The 12,468-nt window shown below is 41.4% G+C and overlaps 1 protein-coding gene across 1 annotated transcript in view; it reads right to left on the bottom strand.

The window, feature by feature from the left end:
* Positions 1 to 12,468, bottom strand: part of DPP10 (dipeptidyl peptidase like 10) — a 749,561-nt gene that overhangs the window by 27,473 nt on the left and 709,620 nt on the right. The window contains exons 13-17 of the mRNA XM_056861104.1: positions 10,244 to 10,351; positions 8,425 to 8,504; positions 4,786 to 4,833; positions 3,496 to 3,617; positions 170 to 217 (exon numbers count right to left, since the gene is read on the bottom strand). Of these exons, the coding sequence (XP_056717082.1) occupies positions 170 to 217; positions 3,496 to 3,617; positions 4,786 to 4,833; positions 8,425 to 8,504; positions 10,244 to 10,351 (406 nt within the window). The remainder of the gene's footprint in view (positions 1 to 169; positions 218 to 3,495; positions 3,618 to 4,785; positions 4,834 to 8,424; positions 8,505 to 10,243; positions 10,352 to 12,468) is intronic.

The following is a 12,468-nucleotide window of genomic DNA, read 5'->3' on the forward strand; positions in this document are numbered from 1 at the left end:
GCCAATCCTGGTATGTTATAGTCTCTTGATTAATTTCCCTCTATTCTTATCACTTATGGGCATATTTATTGCTAGGCTGTAATTAAGATGGGTTTATAGACATTAATTCTTTAATAAGTCTAAAAAGAATCAGGGGGAAAAGGCTCAAGAAAATTCCCAATGGACCTACTTTCGGGATTACTTGTACTATGCACACTGACAACTGGGATATCAGGTCCTGTAAGAGGAGGAAAGGACAATAGTTATTAAATGTAAAATTTATTGATACAGCTTAGTACTTCAGTGAAGAGCAAGAATCTTTTGGTGTGCATTAACAGCTCTGCCCTCAATTCTCAAAACAATTAATGTGTATGCTTTAATACTACGCACTTGAGTAGTTCCCATAATGCCAAGACATCACTAGGATAGTCTCATGGGGAACGCTACAAGTCCGTGGCATTATTATTATTATCATCTCAATTTTACAGATGAGAAATTGACACAGAGCAATTAATAGTCTGATTATTAAAAGTATGAAGCACCTACTGCTACTGTTAGATCAAAAAAAATAGTGAATACTCAGCACTTTTCAAAGTCATTTGGAAGATGTTCAAGAATTGCTAAAGATTGCACAAGAACTGTGTCTGCTTCTACAACCCAAGGCCAGAGCCATGATCCAAAGAAGTCATTTACATGTAAATAGCAGCATACTTAACTGGATTTTCTTTGACATTTGTCCTGCAGCAGCTGCCAGCACTGAACAGGAAAGCTTACCTTATGGACAGCTGCAGCTGCTGCAAAGAAACACCAAAGAAAGCTGCAACTGAGTGTGGAAATGCACATAGTCAACCTCATGGCCTAAAGCATAGGAAAAAAAAACCATATTCTTTCCTTTTACTTAATTCTTGTTTCCTTTGTCACAATACATTCTCAAAACGACAGGATACTTACTCTGAAACAGTCTTGACTTATTCTGGAGTAAAATTACTGCAGAAAATACTTCTGGAGGAAGAGGTTTTCCACTGCATTAGCAGCTAGTCCATTCAGTCCATTCATATGGATAAATTCACCCACAAAATCATGAACATGAGTAAACAGCCACAGGGAAAAAGCCTAATGTGAACCGGGTCAGGAAAAATTCAACCAGGGTTATATGAACAGGGCAGATTACACCAACCTTACTTCTTGTTGTTGTAGACCCATTTAATTTTAGGAATGTTTTGGAATTTCAGTCAGAAGTGGCCCTAATCATCTTCATATTTTTGTACCATCATAACATAAATTATACAGACAAATTTTAGATGCAGTACTATTATTGCAAAACGAATGCCACAGAACCAGTGGAGTGGATCCAACCATTCTCCAAGTAGTGTTCCTCCAGCCTCCTTTTTCTCTACCTTAAGGTGTCTCAAAGCGGCTTAGAATCACAATCCCTTCCACTCCCCACAACAGGCACCATGTGAGGTAGGTGAGGCTGAGAGAGTTCTGAGAGAACCCTAGGTCACCCAGCAGGCTTCATGTGGAGGCATGGGAACTCAAACCCAGTTCTTCAGATTAGAGTCTGCCACTCTTAACCACTACACCATGCCAAAAAAGAAAGGTGGAGCCAGGCAAAAAGTGGGCGACATGGACCAGAGAGGGAATCTCATCCTGCCCCAAGCTCCCAGTGCTGCCTGTGATTGGCACTGAAGCCATCACTGCAGAAGCCTGCAGCACATTGGGCCCTATGGTGATGAAGAAAAGGGGAGAGGCATCCTGCTGTCCACCTTGTGCCACAAAACATCCTCCAGGTAAGTCCAGAGCCTTGCTTTTAATAAACAAACTATGTACATTAAAGTGGTAGGATAGAGGTAGAATCCACCCCATTACAGATAGGAACTGGAAATGACTGAGTCAAATTTTACATTTAGGGCCAAATTAGACATCATGTGGGGCCCTGAAGCTACTGCAGGGCAAGGGGAATGGAGAGACAGGGTGGTAAGACTGGTAGCTTTTCGTTCGACTTCTATGCTGCCCTTTCCCAACCAAGTAAGGCTCAGGGTGGCTCACAACAGATTCCAATAACAATTAAAATCATATCAATTTACAATCAATAATCCTTAGTATCTCTTAAAATCCTAATGGCACCCTTAAACCATAACAATAATGGGGCACCAACCAAAGAGGGGAAAGAATAAAGGAAGGAAGGAACAATGAAGTACCCTCAATCAGGGAAGGGATGAGGAATAAAGTAGGAGTGGAGGGAGGCCAGCTAAGTTGGCAACCATTGTTGTCCGCAACCATAGGCCTGGCAGAACATGTCAGTCTTACAGGCCCTGTGGAATTGCATCAGGTCATGCAGGGCCTGGGTCTCACTTGACAGAGAGTTCCACCAGGCCAGGGCCAGAGTTGAAAAGGCTTTGGCTCTGGTTGAGGAAAGCTGGATGCTTTTTGGGATAGGGACCACCAGTAATTTGTTCCCAGTTGAGCACAGCACTCTTAGGGGGTGTATCAGGAAAGGCAGTGCTGCAGGTACAATGGTCCCAGACCGTTTAGAGCTTTACTCAACCTGGAGCCAGTGCATAAGGCAGAGCACCGGTTGTAGATTCTCTCTTTGAGGGGTCCCCGTAAGGACCCATGCCACTGCATTCTGGACCAGTTGAAGTTCCTGGAGCAGCCTCAAGGGAAGCCCTCCATAGAGCAAGTTACAGTAGTCTAATCTGGAGGTGACTGATGCATGGATCACTGTGGCTAGGTCAGGGCGAGATAGGAAGGGCACCAGTTGGCTAACCTGGCGAAGATGAAAAAGTGCCACTCTGGCTACACTTGTGACCTGTGCTTCCATTGAAAGGGAAACAAAACAACACTTGTGATGGAACATCTTTAAAACGTATCACCAGCAACTGAAGAAGGGAGCACGAAATAAGGACTTACCGGATCCTTATATTGCTTTTGTATGTGGCATTGCTCCGTTTTAACATCGTCACTCTCATTTCTGGAGTCAACTGGAAATTTCTTTCTAACTATCGCTAATGACACTTCAAATGACAGGATTGAGGACAGCAACAGTTTTCCAACTTGGCTGGCCTCCCTTCCCCTCTACACTTCCTCTTCTTTTTCTTTTTCCTATCCTGCCTCTTTAGTTATATTAACAGTCATGCCTACCCTAACCTTGATCCCTTCCTTGTTGAGATCGTTCTTACCACTACTTGGCTGGCACCCGCCACTGGAACAATTAAGGGTGCAATTAGAAATTGTAAGATGGAAAAGAATTTTAACTGGAATCATATGTTTTAAAATTGTGTACTATGTTGTTGTGGGCTGCCCTGAGCCCAACATTGCCAGGGAGGGGCAAGATACAAATCGATCAAATAAACAAACAAAGTTTAAATTATTTGTACCAAAATGACATTTTGCATTGTTTATTTCTTTAGTTGTATAACACTTGGAACAGAATGGGTGTTTTACACAAATGCAAGGTGTGATCTTTAAAATAATCTGAACACTTGAAATGTTAAATTGAGAAGTTTGACTTACCTTTACATTGTAGAATGAAATACTTGTTTGTAGGGCTAAACTTTGCATTGAAATAAGTGCAGTTATCTTTCATAAAACTGCATGAAAGGCACTGACGATTCAATAATTCAAATGTTGACACACTGTAGTGGTGGAAAAAAATTAAGAAAGTAACTATTAAGTTAACATGCATTCAAAAATACATTACTATGCACTTGGATTATGTGCATACTTTACAGAACTGTTAAGAATAATATTATCCTGAACCATTGTCTGCAGTCTGTAATGGAGCAAGTGAATATAAACATGGAAATGCTGTTGTTTGGGAATGTGCTTAACCTGAGGATAGGAATTCAGCCTATGTTAGATGGGACTCCACTCTTCTTTTAACCGCAGAATCACAGATTCTGGCTCTACTTCTGCACATGGATGTGCAGACTGCAGAAGGAGCCAGGAACACATTTTATCATATAAGCTGGTTCACCAGCTTTCTATCTATGGCAGATTTGAGTATGGGTTTTCAAGAGCCAAACACAATTCTTTAACCATTATACAGCACTGGCTCTTTCTTAGGGAAGAGCAAAGGGAAAGTTAAATGAATGATGAATGCAATACTTTCTTTTTTTTGTCTAAAAAAGGCAGAGTGATTTTATAATTATCAGATTTCTGTTTCATTCATTTGTGCTGATTCCCTCTAAGCCTCCACATAAAGCCATTTCACCCAGCCCATACTTTGGCTTCTGTTTCCCAGTCATTTCTGGAATTACCAGTCAAGTATTTCTTCTTCTACCTAGAGCTTTCCAAGTTCAGAATAAAATCTCTTCCTTGACAGAGTTATTTCTCCAAGCACCATCAGACTTCTTCCATCCTATCCAATGGAAAATTACTAATCTCTCATCCAGGAATTTTCTATGAGTTCGTTGCTCCTGAGTCTTTAAGCAACAGGAGGAAATTCATTAGCTCTTGTGGCTACCAGGACTTGATTATCCTCACCTAGGTAAACAAGAGGGTAGCTAGAAAAAACTTGATCTGCAACCTGTTAAGATGTGGGTAAACTGTCATCAGATTGCAGCCGACTCATAGCAACCCCCGGTGGGGTTTTCAAGGCAAGTGATTACACAGTGGTGGAATTTGCCTTCCTCTGCTGAATCTTCCTTGGAGATCTCCCTTCCAAGTACTGACCCAGTTTAGCTTCAGAGATCTGATGAGATTGGGCTACACTATACCATTGCATATCCTCTACAACCTGTTACCTAGCCAATAAGACAATTTTACATTATTCTTTGAGTGTAAGTTCACCATGCTGCTTACCTATGTAGCTGTCTTCCTCTTGGTGAATTCTCAGTACTTAAAAAATAGCTGGGAAACAGAATAGGATACATTCAGACCAGATAATATTCATTAATTTTCTGCAACTATAAGCAAAAGGAACATTCACATTTTATTTTAAAGACTGTACAGTTGTCAAACTTCCAATCTGTAAGCAATGTATTAACTAAGCAAACTTAGTAATGCAGGACAAATTCACATGCTATTGTAAGGCAGGAAAGGGAAAGATTAACCTGCTCCTTCCCCTTGCCTTCATTCACTGCACTCATATTTTAATTAGTTAATATCCAAGTACACATTGCTACAGAAAAAAGCACATTAACACGTTTAAACAATTCAAATACAGTTAAAATGATAAAATTCAATTAGAAACACATAAACACATTTGTATTTCAATTTGTATTTCAATGTTTGTGTGAATTTACATTGAAATAATTGATTTAAAGAAAATATCCATATTGTATTTTCTTTTGGATTTTTTTTCTTATTACTCCTTTTTTTAAACGTTAAAATGTCGAAGTTCTTGATCTATTTTTCCTTAAATGTGTAAGTATATATCCCCTTCCATAATTATACATATAAATGTTGTACTTTCTAAGTATCATCAAAGTCATATATAATCAGCCCATTCCTGAAGGGAGGGTGGATGTGTGGTGGCCAGAAGCGGCGCAGCTGTGGCGCTTCAACAGAAGCTTCCTGGCTGCCAAAGAGAAAATAAAACAATTTAAAATGTAAAATGGGGAAAATGCTCCCATAGAAAACAGAGAGTCTACACCACTATAAAGGTGGCGTAGCAATGCTGCAACTCAAGGGGGAGTTTCCAGGGTGAAAGGGGTTAGGATGCCGCCTAGAGGCAGCTCCGCCCCCTGGAACATGCCCCCCCCCCCATGCTGGCACGGGCTCCCACTTCCGGGATTTCACTCCCAGCATAGCTGCACTGACAGCATAGCCCCGCACAGCAGTGTGGCTCACCGGTGCCGGCATGAATGCCCCCCATGCCAGCGTAAGTGCCCCTTATCCTGGGATGAATGGGCATTTATGTCAGTGCGGGGTCATGCCTGCTCCTATGCCGATTTGCCCCCCCTTCCAAGATTATGCTCAAAATATACAATAAATTCATATAACAGCTGGACATAATAAAAGTGAATCTACAAAACCACTGCAAAAAGTTGAAATTATTTAAAAATATAAACATATATCAGTAACAATAACAATAACAACAATAATAATAAGAGTTGGTTTTCATATGACGACTTTCTCTACCACTTAAGGAAGAATCAAACCGGCTTACGATCACCTTCCTTTCCCCTCCCTACAACAGACACCCTGTGAGGTAGGTGGGGCTGAGAGAGTGTGACTAGCCCAAGGCCACCCAGTTGGCTTCATGTGTAGGAGTGGGGAAACAAAATCAGTTCATCAGATTAGCCTCCACCGCTCATGTAGAGGAGTGGGGAATTGAACCCAGTTCTCCAGATCAGAGTCCACCACTCCAAGCCACCACTCTTAACCACTACACCTCGCTGGCAGGCAGGCAAGCAGGCAATATTAGTTCATTTCTAATCATTACTGCTGAACTCAAATGACCAAGTGGCTATGAAGTAGCCAACTTAAATCCAAATATATATCAGTTGAACAATGTATAGCAGCTCAGAATACAGGCTTCCAGAATATATAATGTAATGTCGAACCATTCCTCATATAGGTTTGTGGTGTCATGGAAAGAATAAGACATTTCATGTGAAGTGTTGTGCACAAAATGCTCTCTATATGTAACAATTATTTCATAGTTACGAGTACTTGCTATATAGGGTTGCCAACTGCCTGGTTATGGCAGGCAATTGCCTGCCAATTAACTGTACTGCCTGCTGTTTCTCAGCTGGCCAGCAGGTGGAAGCAGACCAGCTAAGAGGGAGGCATCCCGTGCACACCCAGCGCATGCAGCACAATGGCATAACTTCCCCAGAAGTGCTGGCATCATGATGGGGATGCTCTAGCACTCTCCCAAAAAACCTCTATGGTTTCCATAGAGTTTTTGGAACCCCACCCCACACCCATGAAGCTCCCGCCGGCAGCAAGGAGGGATCTGGCAACCCTACTGATATGTATATATTTATAGAAAATACTTGAAGGACAATAGGCAAATGTGTTTCTAGACTTAAAGGAAACCCTCCACTTTCTCCTGATTGAAGATCTCTAACATGTATCTCTAAGAATTTTATTAACAAGTAGGGAAAAATCCCAGTTGCTGGATTTTTGCTTTGATTTTTTGTGACTCATGGGATAAGACTCGTGCTACCTCAAATCCTTCCTTTGGAATTTTATTTCTGAAGCTTGCTATAATTAGAAACACACTTCTTCATTCTGCACTAAATAGTACAAAAATTCTCGACAAATTCTAGTGGAAAAGACAATGAATGTTTCTTCCATTTACTATCTCTAATAATTGTTAAAAAAATTGCCCCCAATTTTAAGTTTACAATCTCTGAATGTTTATGGATTTAAAAGGCTAGAATTATGCCCATTCTGCCTAATACATAGACAGCCTTTTTTTGAAGGGGGGATGGATGCACTGCAACTAGAAGCAGAGAAAATAAAACAATTTAAAATGTAAAATGGGGAGTAGCAACGCTGTAACTCAAGGGGGTGTTCCCAAGCAAAAGTGGATAGGATGCTGCCTAAAGGCAGCTCTGCCCCCTGTAGCGACCCCCACATGGCAGTGCAAGCTCGCACTTCTGAGATTTCGCTCCTGGCATGGCTGCACTGGCGGGGGATCCCTGCACAGCAGCGTGGCTTGTCAGCGCTGGCATGAATGCCCCCCATGCCAGCTTAAGTGCCCCTTATCCAGAGATGAATGGGCACTTACGTCGGTGCGGGTTCATGCTGGCTCCTATGCCGATTCGTCCCCCTTTCAGGATTGCACTCTAAGGCACTTTAGATTCTTTGCCACAAGCATAAAAACTTTGTGACTTCTAGATTCCACAGTAGAAAATGATAACTGTCCAATGCACCTATTTAAAACTGAAAATTTCAGGTTGACTGCGGAAAAATAAATTTAAGCCACTTTAAAACCTTTAGCAAAATTATCATTAAAATTTTTGGGAATCTTTAAGATAGTTTCTTTTCTTGACAGTGGGAAGCAGATATCTATCTGTTTAAAACCTATTATCTTTTCCCTTTTGTTAGAGAGCGAAGATCTCTAACGGACATTCCAGAATAACCTAATGAATGAAATTTGTACATGGAAGATTTAACAATTTTAATTAATAACATGTTTATAAGCTTCCTAATGATGTATTCATTTTATTTCCTAGATCCAATGAGAACTCATTTGAGAAATTCATTTTTTTCTGACACAGCTATTTAATTACTCTTAATTCAATCAATGCAGTAAGTAAAAAAAAAAGTCAGAATCTTTCCTTTCTCTTTAACTGAGAATAGTACTTGCAGTATATTGGCAGATTAAATGAATTAAACTTTGCATTTATGGTTATAGCTAATTTTATCACTTGAAAATGAAAGAATGAATAACTGATATTAAATGTGCTATTTCCAGTAAAATGGATTCTGTCTTGTTAATACACAGATATTTTACCTGCACAGACAAAGAAAAATAATGCTCACATCTTTCGCGTTTTTTCATCATATGCCAAAATTTTGATAACTTCCCAGTTTCCTGATGTCAGATGTCGTACGCTCTTAGCCTGCAAGAAAACCAAATATTCTTCATTTACATCATTGACTCCATTTGTTTTGTTATTATAGCATTAAAAATCCATACTAAAAGACAGACATATTCACTGAGTATGCATGGTGCTGAATTCCATACAGAAGGTTTGAAGGGGTCACCGTTGCATCCCTCCCACACACAGTTTGACATCATGCCTAAAATCTGCAGAGGTGGAAAAATGGTGGAGGTGATTGACAAGGAGAAACCCACATTTTGGAACAGCCTGCCAGATATGGTATGGAAAGTTCCCTACTCTCTCTCTTCCATAAAAGAGTGCAAAGTAGAATTATCTCGATGCACCTTTGGCAGAAGTAACTATTGAATATCTCTAACCGGCCGCTAGTGGTGCTAGTGGTGTTGCAGAAGTTGTAGTTTTAATTTATAATTTTAATTTTTTTCTTTATTGCAATGAGAAAAGTCCAATGAGCAAAGTAATAATAATATGCTAATGACTCCAACAAAAGGATTCAACATTGTCAAACAGGGATACTCATTTTTGGAGCTGCAGACTTCAATCGCTATTATAAATCTTTTCATGAGACATTTAGGGTACAGTAGGTTGGATCCAGAGTTCCATGAACAGAACAAGTTTGGAGAGGTAGCCCTTTTACACTTGATTGATTGATTGATTGGAATTCTACCCCACCCTTTCCCAACTAGGGTCAGGATCAGGGTGGCTCACAACCAGAAAAATATCACAATAACTCATACAATATAAATTATGCTTAAAACCTTTTATTTAAAATTCTTTAAAAAAATTCCACAGTCAATTCCAGAAGAATTACAGCGTATTTCAGATGGCACCACTCATGTTGACACAATGACAAAGTAACCAGTCAAGATGGAGTAATAGGGCAGGGATAGGAATAAGATAGGGAGGCCATCTAAGATGAAACTGTCACTGTCCTCAGCCATAGGCCTGGCAGAATATAGGCCCTGTGGAATTGAGCCAAGTCCCGCTGGGCCTGGGTCTCACTTGACAGAGAATTTCATCAGGCCATAGTCAGAGCTGAAAAGGCTCTGTCTCTGGTCGAGGACAGCTGGATACTTCTTGGGCTGGGAACACCAATAAGTTATTATTAGATGAGCGTAGCACTCTTTGGGGGTTGTATCAGGAGAGGTGGTCCCGCAGATACAATGGTCCCAGACCATTTAGGGCTTAAAGGTGTTCAACCTGGAGCCAGTGCAGCTGGCAGGGCACCGGTTGGATATACGCTCTCAATAGGGTCTCCCTAAGGAACCTCGCCACCGCATTCTGGACCAGCTGAAGTTTCCAGAGCAGTCTCAAGGGCAGCCCTGCATAGAGTACAGTACAGTAGTCCAACCTGGAGGTGACTGTTGCATGGATCACTGTGGTTAGATCAGGGCAAGACCTTCCTCTTTCTCCAGCGGGGTTGAGGTACCCTCCAGAATCATATGCCACATGGCACAGGGCAACTGTAGTGGGAAAGGGCAGGAAAAAAACCAACCTTTGAACCATTCATGGAACTTGCTCTACCTGCACAGTATGAGGGCTTAATTTCACCTGTTTCCATTTTCTTGCTGCAGCCCACTGAATCTCATGGCATATTATTCAGGAGGGTCCCACTTTCCCAGAAGCAGTTAATTTATGGAGGGGAGATGGGGAAGACCACTTCTGCAATCTCCTTCAGTTCATCTGAACCTGCTACAATTACACTCATGATTGGAAACTTGGGGGGGGGGAACCCTTACCTGAACATTAAACATGGCAATATGATGGAATTCTCCACGGCCACCTTGTTTCACAGGAACTGTCATAAAGAATTCGCTGCCATTTTTGGAGAAAACTGGCTCCTCATTCTACAACAATGAAACAGAACATCACACTGAAATTTCCTGTTAAACCTGAGTTATGTAACCTACTAGTGAAATGTAAAAATGAACAAAGTTAAACAAAATTTAGTGAGAAAAGTGGCAAAATTATTATTATTGCTTATATCCGTGACAGAATTCTCCTACCATAAGCCTCTTCCCAAACAGCTGCAATACTGTGTGTGTGTGTAAAGTGCCTTCAAGCCGCACCCGACTCATGGCGACCCAGGGTTTTCATGCCAAGAGACTAACAGAGGTGGTTTGCCAGTGCCTTCCTCTGCACAGCAACCCTGGTATTCCTTGGTGGTCTCCCATCCAAATACTAACCAGGGCTGACCCTGCTTAGCTTCTGAGATCTGACTAGATCAGGCTAGCCTGGGCCATCCAGGTCAGGGCAGCGCACATTTAAAAAGGAGTATTAAGTGAGACTTACTTTTAAGTAACTAGAGTTAGATTTTTTTTCTGTAAGAATTTTAAAAAGCTGTTTCTAACATTTTCATTTTTCATTAAGATTGGAAGTACCAAAAAACAGTGGATGTGTTGAGGCAACTGCTGAAGTCAATTGCAGTCTCGACCATGATGACATTGATGGTATTTTGCTGGAAGCTCTGCAGCCAGAACTTTCTACATCACATAATCTTTCACTTCTAAACTTAAATCTGCTTTGAATTTAGTTCAGTTTTATAGAGAGTGTTACGTTGTACTAAATTGCCAATTACAATGCAGTTCTGTACAACCCAACAATAGCTACAACAAAAGATTATATTATTATTTTTAATATCTCAAGCATTAGCTGCTTGTGTATGTAATGACTGCAATGTAATAGCTGGTGATTGTGAATTGTCAGTTCTTCCACAGAATTAATTCTGGGTATTCTTGTGTTAGTAGCATAGTTTGCCCTGCTTTAGAGCAGTAATCAGAAGAAATTGTGCCGTCCATCCTCATCTGCCAATGGACTTTCAATTGGTACAAAAAGAATCCACTGGTAGAAGGGAGACAGGAGTGCTTTTGCCTGATTCCCTCTATTTAATGCAGCTCCTCCTCACCCAATAGCTTTTCATTCATGATGCTCCACAGACCTAAGCATTAGCTTTTCAGGGGTCACAATAGTCTGCTAAGAAAAGCAGAAGGCAGTGGAGCTCTGCATCTGCACAGCCTTCATAGGATCAAAATGTGGGGTTTTAACTATGACAAATGGGGGACCCACGAGGACTTGCAAAGGGCATCTCATTTTTCCCTGTATTCCCTCCCCCGTTATTTCCTATTATATTAGGTGCTGTGGAACACAGGCAGGATGCTGCTGCAGTCGTCTTGTTTGTGTCCCTCCCAGAGGCACCTGGTTGGCCACTGTGTGAACAGACTGCTGGACTTGATGGGCTTTGGTCTGATACAGCATGGCTTTTCTTATGTTTTTAAGTTCCTCTTTCTCTTCCCTGACAGCTCCCATAGCTTCTTACTTTTCCTGCTTCCTTCTTTCCTTCCCACCTACCAGCCAACCTGCCTTTATCTGCTCCCTTGTCTTCAGCTTTCCCTCCTTCCCTCCCTGGCAGCCTCTCCCTAGGAAAGATGTGACTAAGCTGCATGGTGGCTGCAACCACTGGGCTGTGCGAAGCTATGTGGTGGCCACTGCTGGGCTGGGCCCAGTTGCATGGTGGCTGCAATCACTGGGTATGGCCTGGTAGTGTGGGTACTGAGTCTCTAGTGGTTTCCAGTGGACTTATTCCCAGCAAGATCAGTGGGTATTTTTTCCTTAAAGCTATAGGTGTTGTTTCTATTATTTCAGAGAATTTTAATGTGTGAGTGTAAAGTGCTATCAAGTCACAGCCAATTTATGGCAACCCAGTAGGTTTTTAAGGTAAGCGACTGACGGAGGTGGTTTGCCATTCCCTGGTGGTCTTCCATCGAAATACTAACTAGGAGCAACCCTGCTGAGCTTTCAAGATCTGATGGGATCAGGCTCCCCTGAGCCATCCAAGTCAGGGCAGACATACCCAATGTGTGTATTTAGATTTCAGATTATCTCCCCCCAAAATAGGGTGATTCTACTACATTCAGAATATTTGATTTTCAAATCAAGCTAGAAATAAAGAAAACAAAGAGAACGA

Source organism: Euleptes europaea, chromosome 15, assembly GCF_029931775.1.
Source record: "Euleptes europaea isolate rEulEur1 chromosome 15, rEulEur1.hap1, whole genome shotgun sequence".
In the NCBI taxonomy this organism is placed as follows: domain Eukaryota; kingdom Metazoa; phylum Chordata; class Lepidosauria; order Squamata; family Sphaerodactylidae; genus Euleptes; species Euleptes europaea.